The sequence below is a fragment of the Penaeus chinensis genome, chromosome 15 (genome assembly GCF_019202785.1).
Source record: "Penaeus chinensis breed Huanghai No. 1 chromosome 15, ASM1920278v2, whole genome shotgun sequence".
Taxonomy (NCBI): domain Eukaryota; kingdom Metazoa; phylum Arthropoda; class Malacostraca; order Decapoda; family Penaeidae; genus Penaeus; species Penaeus chinensis.
Genome location: NC_061833.1, coordinates 16,778,646 through 16,797,657, shown reverse-complemented (window position 1 = coordinate 16,797,657; position 19,012 = coordinate 16,778,646). Strand labels below are relative to the sequence as shown.

The 19,012-nt window shown below is 33.4% G+C and overlaps 1 protein-coding gene across 4 annotated transcripts; it reads right to left on the bottom strand.

The window, feature by feature from the left end:
- Positions 1–3,034: 3,034 nt before the first annotated feature.
- LOC125032711 (ubiquitin carboxyl-terminal hydrolase 19-like) lies at positions 3,035–18,308 on the bottom strand. Of its 4 annotated transcripts, none has more exons than XM_047623972.1 (19): positions 18,201–18,308; positions 16,028–16,183; positions 15,519–15,793; positions 14,914–15,173; positions 13,979–14,169; positions 13,557–13,669; positions 13,229–13,436; positions 12,518–12,744; positions 12,149–12,388; positions 11,809–11,949; positions 10,798–10,911; positions 10,374–10,556; positions 9,852–10,064; positions 8,901–9,267; positions 8,415–8,512; positions 8,133–8,257; positions 7,404–7,544; positions 7,037–7,197; positions 3,035–6,883 (listed from the first exon to the last, which is right to left on the bottom strand). In XM_047623972.1, the coding sequence occupies exons 2-19, from the start codon at positions 16,110–16,112 to the stop codon at positions 6,588–6,590; spliced, it is 3,438 nt and encodes a 1,145-aa protein (XP_047479928.1). In that variant the 5' UTR covers positions 16,113–16,183; positions 18,201–18,308; the 3' UTR covers positions 3,035–6,587. The 4 variants fall into 4 exon arrangements, with proteins under 4 accessions (XP_047479928.1, XP_047479929.1, XP_047479932.1 ...); XM_047623973.1 differs by lacking the exon at positions 18,201–18,308 and adding an exon at positions 18,019–18,143; XM_047623976.1 differs by lacking the exon at positions 18,201–18,308 and adding an exon at positions 17,294–17,377.
- Between the last annotated feature and the right edge of the window lie 704 nt (positions 18,309–19,012).

The following is a 19,012-nucleotide window of genomic DNA, read 5'->3' as shown; positions in this document are numbered from 1 at the left end:
TGGTAGGCAACCACCGGAGGATGCAGTGTAGTCGTGTCTGTCAATTCTTCTGGCTGTGCACTTTTCTCAAGGGAGTTCATGACAGTTTGACGAAAACAAAGGAAATAAGTAAAACATTAATATATCTAAGGACTTCTTGTTATATTGCTTCAGCTAAGGCAATATAGCCAAAAGATTTTCAGTGTATTTATGTTTTCCTGTCCTTCCTTCTGATGTTTTAAATGTTATTTGATAACATGAAACCCTCAACTGAGTTAAAAGCATGGGGACAAGGCACTTTGACAGATATCTATGCCTGTAACGTTTGGTTGTATTTGTTGAGTGTTGAGTGACGTCAGCAGCACCTCATGTGCAGGTGACTCTGACAGCGTTTGGTAATTATGTGCATAAATTTGTATTTGTTGTACAGAATGCTGATTCTACTAACATATAATATACGAAAAAGATATGTGTATATATATATATATATATATATATATATATATATATATATATATATGCATTGAGTGAAGACTAGTGTAAAACAAGGGCAAAAGTATATACAACTTAAGTTTTATTAAGAATGGTACAAATTACATCCCTTAGAACTATAATAGCATTACACTAGCATTGTAACAACTGTAATGAGACAAAAGGATGCATTAATTCAAAATCTTTGATAATAACAATACACTGAAATCTTAATTGCAATTGTTGAATAAAGTGAATTCATTGGTTATTTTTTATGTAGCTTCTTTGCACATGTAACTGTTATAATGGAATTTGCACCATAAAGAGAAGCCATTAAGCACTATTTTTTTCTATTCAGCAAAACATTACAAAGTTTTAGTTACCAAGGAACAATTAGATAAGGGGTATATATTTCAAGCTATATTTGTACTTATTCAAGTGTAGTGGCAGTATTCAAAGTTGAATATAATATCTTTGTATCTTCTATCTGTGATGAACAGGCTTCAATTTTCTTTGGATGAACATTTCTGGTAGAAATAACAGTTATAACAATACCTGTTTCAACTTTTAAATATTATGCAAGTTAAGGGAAGGAAACACATGACATTCACGTTTATAGAGCTAGAAAATAGTGAATTTAAAGGTGAATTCCCATAATGAAGTAATTTAATATCATTTTGTCAAGCATATTTTTTTTTTCTATCATAAACAATGCTGAAATACTGCATTCTTACAAATTTGCGATAAAAATGTATTTTGCTTCTATATTAAAACAAGAACTTACAGTATGACAATTTTTTAAGATTTCAAAGCCAAAATTAATTTTCATGGCTTGATATTCGTGCAAATTATCATCTGTAAAATACATAAATTACAAATGTAAATAGTTGAAGTGCTCTGTTGCATGATTCCATCTTTTCGGTTTGCTCAATTATCATATTTATTTAAGAACCTATATTATTAAGCAGATATAGGTTTGAATACAAATTTTAGATCTTAGAATACAGCTTAATTTCATTAAATTGCTTAATTCTAGCAGGTGAAAGTGAACTGATAATTCTACAACAGAATAGATAACTGAGTATGAAGAGACATTGGAGAGGGAGGGAGAGATTTGCCATATTATTTTTGTAATGATTTATGGGAGTTTGCAAAATGTAAAAGTTGTTCATATACTGGCTAAATCATTTAGATGTGAAGAAGGGGAGCAAGAAAATTGTCTTGTCAAGGGAAGGTATATTCTGTAGAAATGAAGATGATATGGATGAATAAATTACAATCAAAAGAAAGAGTAACACAAGGCAGCTAAGGAAACTAACAATAGAGGTGTCAGGGACCCAATCACAAGCAGAATATATGAGGGAAACATATGAGAATGATATGAATGGGGGAAAATAGTAAAGCATATCAATCAGGATATTCTGGAGACTAATACATTCCGAAGAGAGACTAGTGTGTGAACAACGAGAGCGAATGCGAATCTGGAAAGAGCATTAAGCAGGGTCCCTCAATAACAGTGGTGAAGAATCCTACACCCAAGAAAAGGGTAGAAAAGCTATAAAAGTAGAAAGATTGAAAATCCTACATAAAAGAAAGGGGTATAAAAAAAAAAAAATAAATAAAATATAAAATAAGTTCAGTTATATAATTGACAAGAGTGGAGATAAAAAAGCTAATGCAGGTGAATTATTTAGTATCAAAAAAAGACAAAAGTTGGAAAATATTTTTTTTTTCTTTTTTCCTTCTATATCCTTTGATAACTCGATTCATTTTGAGCAACCGTGAATTTTATTCCAGTGCCAAATACTTGAAAAATATTAGTACTCATTTTTCTCTCTCTACTTTATACCCCATACGTACACAATTTCTATGTTAGTGATCATCTAATTAACTGAATCTTCTCTGCTTCAAGCCTGATTGTTCTTATCTTTTCATGTCTAAGTTTGTAATGGCCTTAGTTACAACAGAATGCTGACTTTTCTCTTATTTTTGCATTCGAAATGTAATAAGGCTCTTGTGTAAATAGAGACCAAATTTGCAAAATCTGAGTTTATTTTCTAGAAAGTCTACATAAAGCCAATTGGTTAGAATTAAAAATATTCTTGCTTTTGTGGTTATTACTTGATGCATTCACTGATTTTATAAAACATTCAGTTAAATTTTCTTCATCTTGGTCAATCCAATTTCTTGCATGAACTTTAACTCTTTACGAAAATAAGAGTGCACTTGTTATGAAGTCCTTGGCTGCATTATGCCATCTTTATTGTAATTTAGACTATAAAGTTATATTCCAATGACAATGAGATCAAGTAAATGTGAAAAAGGCTACATTGCTCCTCACATATCGATAGATCAACTGACAGAAAAAAAAGTTCTCTAAAACAGGTAGACATTGTCAGATTTCATAGACAGAAACATGTAGTTTATTTTAAATTTCTCTTTTCACAAGATGTATATCTATGGGAGAAAAGATATCTGAAATGTATCCAAATCACAGGACTTACATATCTTCATATGCTATCTAGAAATCTGAATATAAATGTTATTGTATATCACTGGAGTGTAAAAAAAATAAATAAATAAAAAAGTTTTATCTTGTGTATTAACATCCAAATAAGAGTCAGTTAACTATCCAACAGAGTTGAAAACTGGGTGAAACACAGTCAATGCACACACAAATAAATTAACCTTATCATATTAACACATGAAATGAGGTATGTTCTAGATCAGTGTCTAGTAATTCAGTAGCACTACATGCAGAATTGAAGAGATACAAGAGACTCAGGTATGCATAGCACTTTCAACATATAGAAACCGCTTATGCAACCAAAGAAATATCCAGAATAGGAAGCAACTTCAGAACATATAACACTTACAAAAATGGGGAGACATCACTTACAAAACTGTAACTATAAATGGCAGAAAAAAAAAAAAAACCAATTACATAAAATTCTCCATGAACTGTATTCCACCTCTGCACTTTTCCCTCTCATCCTCAAAGTATATAGCTATAGAGAGGGAAAACTTTACCTTCAGTTTTATAAACAGATAAAGAACAGCAGTGTAATTCTGAAGAAAAGCACAGTGTTATTCTGACAAACTAAATACACATTAGCCTGGCCTGGTTCGCTAAGAATTACGAAGAAAAATAATGGTAAGAAAAAAATAATGTCCTGTCATACAGTCAAAAAAAAAAAAAAAAATCAATGAGTACTTAGTTAACAAAATAATTTACCAAGAATTATTGTGACCAGATCAAGACTAGCATGCAACAATATAGGTCAATCCACCGAAATAATATTAACCTCATTCAAATGCTATTATGTCATCTTACAAGCCAACAAGTGAATAATTATGAATCCAATATACAAAGGAAGACAATAAAGACATGTACCTTAAAAATTACTGATTATTTTAGAAGGTTATTTTATCAATTAATTTATCAGACTCGGCTACCAAAAACTTGCTGACTTCCTTATAAGAAAGGTATGCTTAACTAACTCCCATTATGCCCAGTTATCTTTCTACAAGCATCAGCATAGAATCAATTTCTCCAAGATTAACCCAATGCCACCAGGGATGTCTATGCCCAATGGGTTCCATTTATTAATTGTCTTTACACACAGATGGCTCTAGAAGTACGAAGTCACTAGTACCTGTTTAACCCTTCCCTTGATTTTCAGAAATATTTTCTTTCATCTTATACTGATATTAGTAATGTCAAGAACATTATCAAAATTATAATATTTATATGAACATGATCAATGAAGATGGAAACAATTCCTGCAAACTCAAGGAAAAATGAAATCAGGTGAGGTCATGAAGTCTACTAACTGGTGGCTGAGCACCAGTGGAGTCATCTATGTGTACTGACATTTCACAAAACAATACTACAATGAAAACAGCATTTTCCAGGTGACATGGGGTTAAAACAATGAAACTAAAAACACTGCCTCTCTGGAAAGCTCAAATTTCTTGAAAGTTCAGAATGCACCTTCGAGAGACTAGGATTATTTAGGAGGGGTAAAGATGAAATCTTCAGTCTGAAGGGTTTAGAGGTTTGACCTGTATCTTCCAGCTACCCAAATTAGTTACTCATGGTCAGGCATAATATGTATTTAATTCATATACCTATAAACATTATATTTTGCTATTCTCATGTTTGAAAGAAAGGAAACAGAAAAATGAAAATAGAAACAAAAGAAAAAAAGAATCCAAACTCATTACTAGATCCAACAAAACAGTTCCCTTTCCTTTCTTGCAACATACACAAAAAAGTCAACAAAATAAGGAGGAAATATCAAGTTACAAATCATACTTATTTGATTTTTTTTTTAGCAAGATCTCTAAGAGAGATTCAGAATATCCTTCCAAATATATTTTAGTGAATGACTGTAATAAAATTAATTTTGCACAATAACTGGAAGAAGTGTTTTGTATCTACTTTGAGGTAAAGATATAGACAACACAAAGGATTACAAACCATTACATTTATCAGGTCAACACAAATGTGTCACAGTAACCCATACCACATGGAGTTCTGGACAGTGCCAACAATCCACAATTAAGTTAACCTCTGCACTGTCACTGCTAGAAATTGAGAACATTTATTTTACAATTCTGAATATAAGAAAAGGAATTTGTTCCTGTACGAATGCTAACTTTCATATTCTTTTACAATGTTCGCCTCACAGATTCTGACAACCTTGATTTGGAAGTAAACAATCACACTTGTTACATTACCAACTCTCCAGAAGTTAAGTTCTCTATGGTCAATATAATGGGGCTTGATTTCACTGCCTACACCACAAAATTACACATGAAATGCTAGTTGACCAACCATTATTTTGCTTTTTATAAACTGCACCATTCAACATAATGACCTAATGGAGACTATGTTAACAGGTAAAAATACACAACTGATGAAAATGTGATAAGAACAATCTTTCTTTGGAAATGTTCCCATCCATAAACAAAAACCCTTCCAATGCCACACCTTACAGTTAGTAAGTGCTCCTACCAGAAAATGTAAAATCAGTGAGAATGCTTGGAGGGCTAAAGTAAATGACAACAGAATTAACTTTTGTTTTCTGCAGTTATTTACTTAAGTCCATGAACAAATGCCTATATGTCTGAGCAACTTTTATGTATAATGCTAGGTGAAATGCAGAAATAAGGTTTGAAAAAGACTTTCTTTTGAAGGATAATACAAGGAAATTATTTATTTACAGAGAAAAAAAACCAATGCAATTCTTACACGCATCCTTATTTGATTTACTACAGACAATTCAGTAAAACCCATGAAAGTCCAATTAACTAACATGCATTTGCAAGTTGCCCTTATTCCTTTCTCTGTGAATCAAGGAGATTAAAACATTTTTTTCTTATTAAAGCTACTATTGTTTTTGGCTCTGTGAACTCCATAATTTATTTATCAAGGGTTCTCTAAATATAGAAATATTCATTTTAAAGAGCTCAAATCTAAAGTCATTATAGCATTTTTGTTGAACTATGAGGTTATGAAGAAAAAGTGCTGTATCATGCAGCCACTTGCCAAACAATGTATTCCTTCACCTGAGGTAAAACTGACAATTTTAGAGTCATTAATGCACACTAATCACCTGCAGAATTACACTTTATTTTCAATAAAAGATTATATTTACAGTGTCAGTGATTTAGCACATATAATAATATATGACAGTGTGGATCTTACACAAGACACTAATACTCCTTATCACTGCTTGCAAATAAAATGTACCACAAATTCATGAAAACTAACTCTCCCCATTCACCTTCCTCTCTGTGCTTCCAGTTCTTAAAGTGGAGGACATTTTCTTTATACAATTATTAAAAAAAATAAATTATGCAGAAAATGAAATAAATTAATACTACATAAAATTCAAAAATTGTCTAATCTATGTTTTGCTACATTAATTATACAACCAAACCTGATCTTTTAGGAGATGATTTCTTCTGATGGATGGCATAAGAAATACTGACATGCTTTGTGGTACTGTACCAAGTGCCTGACAACAACCAGAAATGCTTTACAAGTATAGAAAAGGAAAGTGCCATTATTTCCACATTTCTGCAATAACATGTTTAACACTAAACATGTTGTGCTACTACTCGCTGGTTTAGTCAAGTTCTTCCTGAGTGGTACTTAATTGTTCCTCGCCCTCTAGGCTTGAGGAGGAAGGTTGTGAGGATGAGAGCTGTGACGTTGAGGAAATAGACATAGGTGTTACTTCTTCCATCTCTGCCGTTTGTTCAGGTACAGTTTCCTCCTGGACGACTGGTGCTGGGGGAGGCAGAGGTCTGTGAACTGTGAATGGCGTGTCTCTACGTCGGTACAAGAGTAGGTATGCTTGCTCATTTACTACTCGAGATTCTGGGCAGAAATTCACTCTGCTGTCATCAAACAACCTCCAGTCTGAAAAATAAATAAACCAATTACCAAATGATGCTGATGGAAGTGACAGATAACCCAACTGAATAAATCAATCAACATAAATTTAAGATTATGAAAATATGAAAGCTTGCAACTAAGAAAGAAAGAAAAAAAGAAAAAGAAAAAAAAACTTACCAAGTTCAGACTGTCTGGAGTCATGTTTTGCTGTGGTGCGAGCATATGCAGTGTAATGACCCCCCAGCAGGCGACCCATGTGATTAATCACTCCATAAAGGTCATAAATTGCAGGCCCATCCTCAGGCTCACACGACATGTATGGTTGCACATTTAACCCTCTGTGTGGAAAAAATGTGTATATCTTTAAAATAGATAAATAATAATAACAGAAAATTTCTAAACATAGAATAAAAATGTGAGCCACTGAGTTGAACAAATAAGGTGTAGCTACTGTGAATATTGTGATAAATTTAGGTTCATGTAATTAGAAAACATCTTGAATGTCACAAAGCTGAGGAAAGTTTTAATGCTTTTAATAACTTACCTTACAGGGTACTGGACGAACTTGTCAATCTTGTCAGAATAGAGGACATATTTGAAGGAGAACCTCTTGAGCTGGATTATTAAAATATGAGGCAGTCTCCAAATACTCATTTGTTTAGTTGCTTCTACTGGCATTTTGCATCTGCAGAAACATGTTAAGAATAACATATAATTCATGGAGGAGGAGGGGGGGGGGGGGGGACAAACAAAGTACATTCCTGATGCTATAGCCTTTGTAAGATAATAAATAAGATTATGAACACCAATTTCTGTCACATAGAATTTATATTCAAAAATAAACTTAGCTTCTATTTTTTTTTTTTCTATAAATATTTATCATCTGTTAAAGTAAATAGCAGGTACTTAATTTTAGATCAACTTATGATTGTTCCCAATAAACTTTCAAAATAAAACAAGCACAAAATGAACCCCTGACCACTCCTAACCAAATTTCTCACTTTTTTCCTTTCTTCAGCTGCTTAAAATTAACTGAAAACACTAATTACAAAAAAAACCTGACAAATCATTGGAGTATACTGATAATTAATATTCTGAACACCAGAAAGTGCTTACACTTAAGATAAAAAATATAGCTAATTAGAATAGTAGTGCTGTCTCTGGTCCAGGTTAATAATTCAGATCTTCACAGACCTAAACAAATTAAGAAAATATACATCCTCCATGACATCCTTTTTCCAATGAGAATCCAAAATAAATCCTTAGAACTCACCTTGGACAGCGCCAAGAATCTCCCTCTGATAAGTTTTCAGGCTGTGTAAAGAGATCAATGCATGCTTCCAGGCTCGTCTGCTGGTTCCGCTGCACCGAGTATGAACCTTCTACTTCACAGTCCACCTGTTAAATTGCATAATAGAAACAAATCAAATAATTGAAGTAGGAACTAGGAAGTCAAGGAAGCATTTTAGCAATGTACTTGAGATAAGAAATTACAAGTTATGTTAATGACTATTACAGTAATCAGCAATGTGAGAGTAAATACTGAAAAACTAACCTCTTTGTTCTGAACAAGACAGTGGACAGGCAGCCTTTCATTGGTTCTCCAATCCATGGCAAGGTAATATTTGTCACTCAGGTCCAAAGGTTCATCACCTGTTGAGATAAGTACCAACATTTCATTATATATGTATAGAGACTGAGATCAACACCACAGGCAAGTCATTCAGGAGAATTTACAAAATATTGAAAGGATTAACCCTCTCTTATTTATAGTTCAAAATCCTTGAATAACATTCTGGGGAAAAAAGTCTTTGTCCAATGAGGAATTCTGATTATGTCTAGTACTAAATATAATAAACATTGGACTGTAAACTTAAGACAGTATCTGTAAATGTAATTTACACTAAGAGCCAAACATAACACAAATCCTTTATATATAATTAGCAACTAACAGAAAAGGCAGAAAAATCTCTTGAATAACAACAACAAAAATCCTTTCCCTAATGAAAAGACTCCTGTGACTCCCATCCTCATGTCTTACCTTTATCCTCTAAAGTCTCCCCATTAGGAGCAGGTAGGTTCTGAGCTCGGTTATTGACTGGCCTTATAACAAAGAGCTGAGTTGCAGATGGTAACTGAAGGCTTCCCCTTGGCTGGACTGCCCGGACACTGGGAGAAGAGGAGAGCTGTGGAGGTTCATCACAGCCACTGCCTCCACCTCCATCACTGCCTCCTCCTCCATCACTGCTGCCTCCCCCATCAATGCCTCCTCCACTATCTGCAGCACCAGCATCACTTCCCCCAGCACAGTCTTCTGGCCACTGATTCTGCATATCTCCCTGAGAACTCTCACTGGCCATCAGCACGTCACTGTTTTCCCCTCTCTCCTCATTGCCGCCATCTTCAACCTTGCATGGCAAATATCATAGAATATAAGTATTTTTGTGTAAGCATTCAGTGCTGGCCAGGGCATTGGCTCAAAATCATATGTTATGAACTATAAATATAACAATGATGAAAATTAAGTTACAATAAATCATTTAAAACCGGACATGTCAATGTGTTAAAAATGTGTTTGTCTCAAAGAAGAATAAAAATACAACAGAGCACAAAATATCACAAGCTACCTTCAAAAACTTTTGATTCAATAAATTCATAATCTATTTAGTTTATCTAAAAATACTATATTGCTCTGGTGTAGCTGAACATATTTAATAAACTGACAGAGAGTTCATTTAACCCAATACTGATGAAAGCTTCACACACCAACTGGATCACATGCTAGGTGGTGTATGCAGTCAACCACTCAAAGATAAAGTCTGAATCACAGGAAACATATGATTTGCCCACCCTCTGTGTGTTTCACAACAGTATATACTGTTGTCCAGTATATCCCACCCATTAGCAAGGCATTATTATACTGTAAATAAAAAACACAAACCATCAGCAATTAACAATTAACTTAACAATGATCAATGTAACAAACTTTTACCTCCATGTCATCATTTTCTTCATTTGACAGGTCTATACTTGAGGCACTCCCTCTGTGGGATGAATCATGAGAAACAGGAGGCTGGAAGATATCGACCGAGTAACGAGCATATGCTTCCATGATTCTTGTTAAGCGGGAGTAGGTGGCATGGCTTTCCGGGAGAGACAGGATAAACGGGCAACCCACTGGCTCTGGTACCAGCTTGCAATGTACCTACAGCATAGAGTATCAGTGAAAAGCCTGCCTTCTCAGACAATGATCATGATTATCACTGAAGTTTATAAAGTTGAAACAAAAATTCAGAAGCTAACACTTTTTTCCAATGTTCAAAATGTTTTATGGTATCTGTTGTCCATTAAAGTTATTTAAAAGAAAAATTACACCTTTAAAATAATTTACAAAATCCGACTGTAACATGAAATCAATTCATAAATGTCCATTCTACAACTAAACTCCCTTGGGACATTAAAACCTAAAAGAAAAAACCAAGATAGGTAAAATGCACCATGGAAAACTACAAACCTTATGATTCAACCAATGATTTTTCTGGCAGGCCTGGTGACAATACCCAGCTCTAAAACACTTGGTACAGCGTCTTAGCTTGGTCCCAGGAGCAGCACTTCTCGAACAGTAAGCACAGCGGGTGGGTGGGTTGGGAATCATCATGCGCTGAACCACTGCTACTTCCACCACAGGCTCTCCAACCTTAAAAAGTGAAGAAGTAGATCTAATGAGACATCACCAGTTAAATTAGAAAACAAGAAGATGGAAAACAGAATGAGATGATGGAAGATAGAATGAGAGCTTAAGATGGGACTGAAGACCAAGTAAATATAAACAAGGCATTATGAATGTACATTTGTGTTATGAACAAATGGAATCATTTTGCTTGACTTTACATCAGAATTGGAATAAAATGTGAAAATGCACTAATACTAAGCCTTACCTGATGCTGATTATAGACTTCATATGCCATGAGCGTATCACTGGGAACAACAGATGATAGGGAAGCCTGTTTGACAAATATCTTGTGGATCTTCGATTTGAACATTTCAAACACCTGAAAGTAAAGAAAAGAAAAAAAAAAATAGAGACTTATTTGCTTTGAAAAACATTTCCAAAGACTTTCTCTAATTTTAGATTACACAAAAATGATTTTCAGCAAAGTAAACAGAATTCTTTGAATTCAGTTATCTGACAGACAAAGGAAAGAGAAAAATATAAGAAATTTATTTCAGTATCTTTCACACAACTTAGTAGTAAATGCAGGCATCAAAACAAAAATTTAATCTAGTTACAATATTGCACCTATGTATGTATATCTGTATCTATATAAATAGCTATTTATCTATATATCTTTTTATCTTTCTATCTATGTAACAAGCAATAAAAAAAATAAAAATAATAATATAAATGATAACAATAACAATAACAGCAGCAACTGCTACAACAATAACAACTACAATAATAACAACTAAACCAATAATAATGCCAATAATAACAAAATATAATAATAATGACAACAATAACTAAATATAATATAAACAATAAAAATAATATCAAGAACAAAAAAAAAAAAAAAAAAAAAAAAAAAATAATAATAGCAAAAATAAACAACAATAATAATAACAACAATAATAATAACAAGAAATATATAATATTAATATTAATATTAATAATAATAATAATAATAATAATAATGATAATAATAATAAAAACAACAACAACAAAAAGAACAGTAATATAGTAATAATAATAATAATAATAATAATAATAATAATAATAATAATAATAATAATAATAATAATAATAATAATAATAATAATAACAACAACGATAATAACAATAATAATAATAACAATAATAATAATAACAATAATAATAATAATAACAACAATAATTAACACAAATTATAATAAGTATAAGTAGCCGCTCTGTGTTCAAGAAACATTCTTACCTGAATACAATTTGGCTGAACTTCTGTAAGTTCTGATAATTCATTCTTGAGTTCTTCTACTCCAGCATCTGCACACACTCTAATAAAAAACTTCTTGGGTTTCTGGTATGGATCCTTCCAGAAAAAGATCACTTGGATGATCTTTAAAAAGGGGTGGAGAGAGTAATCACATTAATTCTTATAGTAATAACAGAAAAGTCTGCAGGTATTCTAAGTCATTCGATAACCAATATAATGAAGACCCTCATCGCAATCTATATTTCATACCATTTAAACATATCTCTTTAGGCAACCCATCTAAACTCAACAACCTAAGTTTTCTTATAAAATGGACACTTACCTTCTGGTCTTTCGGGATTGGGACAGACAGACAGCAAAACTCATCGAACTTCACCGAAACTTTATTACACTGATGACAAGTAAGGGTAGACTTGAACTGGCCTTTGAAGAGGTCATCGATAATAGAGTCATTACGCATCTTATGCAGCTTCCACGATTCACCAGCAGCCTTGTGGTCTGGCCATCCATCCAGATCTGGAGGCTCGGCAATGTAAGGCTTCTTCTTAATACGATTTAAATCCTGGAAGAGATTTCAATAATTTGTTATAACAAGGAAAAAAAAAAAAATAATAATAATAGTAATTAAAAAAACTAAACTTACACATTAAAGAATTGAAAATAAAGTTTACTACTTCATTCTCATTCTTACCTCATGGAGACCATCTAACAGCTCAACCATGAACTCCTGAGCATCATGCTGGGCAAAACCAGAAAACTGATTGGCCTTCATTGACATCATGGACTTGAGCTTGGTAGGTGCATGTGACCTTAGTGACCCCGACCACAGAAGCTTCATGAGAATGGCAAAGGACACAGCCAATTTCCCTCCCATGCCTAAGGGATTATCTTTGTTGATGTCCTGCTGGAAATTTGAATCTGAAAAATGTGGTTGAAAATTCAAATATGAACTTTCTAAACATTAAGGTTAATACAGAAGGCAAAATAAACAATGCTGATACATCAAAATGTGTATTTTTATGCTAAATAATATATACCTTGTGTATATAATGAATGTTAACTTCAAGTATCACTATTGAAAAAATAATTAAATAAATAAAATATGGTAATATGAAAAAAAAAAAATAATAATAATAATAAAATAAATAAATAAATTAAATGAAGTGACTTTTCCTAGGCAAAGAATATCTAATGATTAATCCTATTCATGTATCAAATAGTCATTATATTCCTAAGAAGTGACTAAACATATCTAACTTTGTGGTCAACATTCCAAACCAAAATCATAACAGCATCAATACTTTTCTTCTGCATGAAAACTTAAAAGCTGGACAAAACTTTCACACATTTGCCTGAAGGATAATTGGTAACTATAACATTACACAAAAAATTCTTCCAATACCTAAGAAATATTCCCTGAGTTCTTGAGTGTTGACTAGGCACTGCAGAACACTGTTCATGAAGCAAGTGTTGCCTATGTTATCTAGACCAGTAGTTCCTCGAGGGGTAACTGTACCACCTCCATCACACACATTTGACGAGGAAGGGTAATTGGTTGGTGGGCTGCCGCGCATTCCTTTGGTCACTGGAGACACTAAGCACATGGGTTTCTGAAAAGATTAGAGTTTAATCAATGCTCATTCAAAGACTGAAACTTACAGTACTTCCTGAAGCTATATATACATACACTCATGTATGGTAAAGTAAGATATGTGTTTCTTGCAGCATACCTTGCTATCTGTTGGGGTTGGTGGTGTTGGTGGTGCAGGTGGGATATTGGAAAGACTTGGGGTTTCCGACTTGCTTGCCGCCATCCATGTATTTTTGACAACTTTGTTACTTCCTGCAAATTTCATAGGAAAAGAAAAGATATCATGAAATGCAAAAAAAGGCAAAGAGAAATAGAAATGATATATTAATTTAGGTAATAGTTTCCTTATCTATTCAAAGATCATCAAGCTTATGCTACACACTTCAAAACAAGTCAACATATTCAGCATACATTCGTGAATTCCTTTTGCATATATCTTTAAAAAGTACAGATCATAAATTTCATTTTCAAAGTAAAGGTCTTTTTACAAGATGAAGACAAAAATCAGTTCTTTCATGTCAAAAGAATAAAGAAAAAATGCTTGTTAACATTTGAACTCACCAGTCTCAGGTGCAACAGTAGTTGGAGAGCCCCACTTTTTTTTGGTTTGTTTTTTAAGCTTGATTTCTATATTATTTGCATTAACCTTAAATTTGCATTCATCAAGGGCAACTCTATCTTTAAGAGTCAAGTACCATCCGAATAAAGATTCTTCATTTGAGCCCGGGTGTTGCTGAAGGAACCGTGTATCACTGGAAGAAGAGTTACGAATTTTGTAGATGAAATTTGGGAGGACAAAAACATGTATAAATTGCTGAAAGAATCAGCAGTCAGCCATGGAAGGACAATATATAATTTTGTGTCATCTTTCCATCACTCCTGTGTTTTTCTGTTCCCTCTTTCTACTTGTGTTTTAGACATGTACCTGTTGACAAATCACATCAAAGCAGAGTAATTCTACTCTATCAGGAAATTCTGCCTTATCAGAAATTACACAGAGGTTACATAATATACTTATGGGATATATATGACACTGGAGATGAGATAAGAAATCAGGCCAGTTAACAGGATATTTTTGAAGTATGTATTCCTATATGAGTTATATTTCAGATCACCCACTACTTTAAAACCACGTGTGGTGTATCTAATATAACGCAACAATTTATATTCTACAAAACCTGATAGATATATAAATATAATTTGTAGAAATTGCAACCAGCAAACTAGAAGGCAGATGGAATAGGGAATGGGATAGGGAGAAGATTATTTCTTGTAACAGTGGGGGACTGCTTTGTTCTTTCAAGTACCATGGTTAAAAATTAAAGGTATTATTGCCATATACCTTTAATTCATAACTAACATGCTACTTTATACATAGTCATATACCACAAGAAAATTTACCCATCATAACATATAGCAGAAGATAAATAATTTCAGACTAATATTCTACTTTTTTAAGAGTGCATACCCAAAACTATTAGAACATCAATACATACCTTGTAGAGAATCGTGCAGTCACAGAATCTTCAGTGAACTTAACATAAGCAGTTTCTTTATTAACATTTTTCACGTAAAGAAATATCACTAAGAGAGACTCTGCATCTCTCTCCACATGGTCAGTCTTGATATTTGTGACTGGAATGACATTATTGTCTACTTTGTCATCAAAGTCTTCCTTGTCAGCATTTTTGCCCGGTGACGGTGATGATGACTTTACTCTGCTGGTAATAATTCTCTCGGGGGTTTTCTTGTTAGGCTAGGGGTAAAACAAAGCCAATTAGAAATCTTTCCATATCCCAAGAAATCAAGATTGTATTTTTTTTGTTTTTGATTTTTCATTTGACAGTTATTTACACAAAAATCTAATCTGATCTGAAATAGGCCTCAAAGTAAAAATTAATATGGTAACCCCTGACATTATCAAAGGACCGCATTAATCTGGTACTATGCTGACATTTCTTTTGGTCAGTTCCAGGTCCAAGCTGAACATTCTATAGCAAAGAGTAAAATAATGCAGGAAGACTAAATTAAATATACAAAAAAAAAAAAAAATTATAATAATAATAATAAATAAATAAATAAATAAAATAATCATACTTACCTCTAATTGAAGCCATTCTATGTTGGGGTCATTTTTCAGAAGTTTTATAATACAACGAGGTCCTTTGAAGGAGATGGAAGTACCCTCAGGTACAATGGTTTCATAAAGCTTGGTGGAGAACTTCCTTCCATCGAGCAGGGACACAGACAGTCGCGTCGGCTCAGTGTGGATATTAACAGTTCGGTTGTCATGACCTGGACCCACTAGTACTGACACTACTACTAACTCATTCTTTTGGGTCCAGTCAAAAACTAAATCATTAGATATGGAATTCCCTGAAATATCAAATTATAATGAGTAACAATGCCTAGACCTCTTATAAATAGAAAAAAGTTTTTGACTTGATAACCAGAAAGTGCAGTTAACAATTCCTCAACTAAATACTATTAAACATGTATTTTTAAGGCCAAACATTCACATCGTTTAGTGCAGCAACTTTTAAGAAACAAAGTCCCTATAAAATACCTGAGCAAACTACTAGGATAACATGAAATTAAATAAGAACATACTGTTTTCTCTGTCCTTCTTCTTTTTAGTTGAAGTTCCTAAATCCTGCTTGTGTTGATGTTGTTGCTTTTTACTAGACGGCTCCATGGTGTCGTCTTCAGTTGACGAGCACCGTCTTTTCCTGTCACCACTGATGTGCACCGTGGATCAAAACCAACCTGTACATCAGGTAGAAAAAGAGAATGAGTTTACATGTATGTTCAAACACTAAAGATTTTTGTATATTATAAAATATTTACAAAATTATAATTACATTTACAGATACAGACAACTTTACTAAAAAGAAAGACTATGGTATATTAATGACATTATGTAATAATAGTACTGAACTCAATTTGAGTATTAAATCTTCACTCATCAGTTCAATACAGTTATGATCAGAAATCTAAATTTTGATATTAAAACATAAAGAAAGGAGAAAATAATCTGGAAATGTTATATCAAGGAAATGAACCTGTTAAGAGTTTAATTTTTAAAAATTGGATAAAAACAATATCTCTGAAACAGATTAAGTTTTAACTATCTTTAAGTATTATATAAAAACATCAATCAATTGTAAATCATTTTGCAAGTTTGTGGCTGAATCAGGAAGTTTATCAATCAGTAATTTAAATGCAGAGTTTTACTCATTATTTCTATATTTTAGTAGTTCAAAAGGGTAGATTTACCTATTAATATTTCATAGTTTTCAAACATTGCCCTGCCACTTAAATGCCATTTATGACAAGCTTACATTTCTTGGCAACTGTTTAGTGCAGGACTGCATTCTGGCAAAAGTAATCAAACCTCTCACATATTTCATTAGCAACACAGAGCTCATGGCATATATATGTATGTGGATTAACCTTTACTTTTTGTGGATTATCTTTCATACTTAATACTACTATTTGTGTGCTCTTCATAATGATTATTTTTAGTATATTCTGAGTCTTATCCTGAACATTTACCAATTTCTGAATTACTATATAAATACATTAAAAAATAACTTATTATGCAAGAAATGCACTGGATTTAGAATTCATAATGGATAATCCAACTCACTAGCCATAAGAATTTTCTGGTATGGATGCACAAAGCTCGACATGCATTTTGTACACCAAAAAAAATTGTGTATTTCAACACACTACTCTGGCATATATATGAGTCACCTACCAATACTTCAGCTGCAGTTCAAAAACAACCAAAGGAACAAACTGAAGAAAAGGCAACTAAATGACTAAATGGCTCCAAACGGTGGATAAAAGTGAGGCCCATGAGAGAGAAATGACTTTTTGTTTGCTGATTTGCAACTCCTGTTTCCAGTTAAGCTCCTGTTGTCTTTTGGAGTTGTCAGACGACAGTCCTAGGAATGCACACAAGGAAATGAAGATATTTTGGTTTCCTGCACTGAGTGCACTGACCATGGTAATTTTTTAGTACTAACAGTGGGCATAGCACGTGTCTACCCGTCGTACCCATCGGCAAAGGGGTTAACAAGGGTGGTTATATTTTGACCATAGAAACTGCACATTCAATCAGATTCACAGCAAACTTCTATTACATTTTATAACAACGATCCTTTTGGGAAGTCTAATTAATGCACCCACTCACGGTGGAGATTTTTGTCAGTATTAGCTGGAGAATGAAGCGCGGGGGTCATGGGAAGAATCAACATTCTCTTCTAAATATGTCAAGAGCCAGACGTCACTGAATTATGTAACTCATTACCAGCAGCTGGTGATGTGAATATCGAATCTAAGAAATAAACGTCACGTGGAATATAAAAGGAAAAAAAAAAAAATCATTAACAACGCCATAAGAAATCAGTATCAAATTGGAATAATCAATTGAACGGAATCACCGCAAACTTTGCACAAAGCATGGTCCTCCGAGTCCAAAGTCCAGATCTCCCTTTTAACATCCTTATTCCACTTCTATCTCCAAAACTTTCAGGACGGAACCACGGAGAACCACGCAGAATAACACGGCGAACCACACACAGCCTCCAACACACCATAACTTATCGGCTCTTGAAGGAGGAGGGCACTTTAAGGGAACCCCATTAGATCTCTCTTTTCCGAAGGGCTTCTCTGGCCCGGGTCCCTCGCCCTTCCTCTCCCACGTGCCTCCTCTCCACTCCCTCCACGTCCTCTCCTCCACCGCACGAGCCTTACCCCCATAAAACAAGAGCCTTACCACATAAAATAATAGGTTCTCGCTCTCCAACACTTTCACCGACGAAGCTAAACAATCCTGTGAGGAGTCGGGCCGAGGCGCAGGAAGGGAAACTCGGCCCGCGAGGCGCTAACGCGGCGGGAGTGCTAGAGGTCGCCATTTTATTCAGCTTTTTTGCAATAATGATGATAATAACATATGATAATAACAATAGTATCAATAACAATGTTAGTGATAATGATGATGATAATGGTAATAAAGAGAGTCATAATGATGATTATAATAATAATAGTAATGGTAACGATAATCATAATCATATATATATTTTTTCTTTTCCTTACTCTTCTTTCTTTTTTTCTTATGTCTTCCTTTATTAAGGTTTATTTTTTTTATATCATTGAATATTTTCTTACGGGAGATCTGTTTGCTTTTGTGCATCGCAGATAAGTTTTTCACTTTTTTCCGCCTTTTGACATTTCAGTATCTTAAATTCAAACTGTAATTGTATATCGTAATTATATCGAATGAGAATATTTCTTGAGTAAACGTCCAAGCATTCTTTATAGTTACATATAAAGATGTTTGAAGAGCCCCTGGGAAATATTGGATGGCCAACCCTCATTTGTATGTATATAATACCGAGAAAACTCCTGACTCATATATATTTTAGGTGAGTCTGATATTGATCAATTCTCCAGTAAAATCTTACCTATAATACTTTACTACAAAGTAATATATTTTGCACCAGTCATTGTACTTCAGTAATGGTAATATAAAGATTATGAAACATAACCTTTTGATATTTTTATAAAGATTGTATTTATCATCATTAG

Coding starts and splice junctions, on each gene's coding strand:
- LOC125032711 (XM_047623972.1), bottom strand. CDS start 16,112: ATGGAGCCGTCTAGTAAAAAGCAACAACATCAACACAAGCAGGATTTA. Junction 12,389..12,517: donor TGTTAGATGGTCTCCATGAG/GTAAGAATGAGA, acceptor AATCTCTTCCAG/GATTTAAATCGTATTAAGAA. Junction 6,884..7,036: donor CTCCAGACAGTCTGAACTTG/GTAAGTTTTTTT, acceptor TTTATTTTTCAG/ACTGGAGGTTGTTTGATGAC.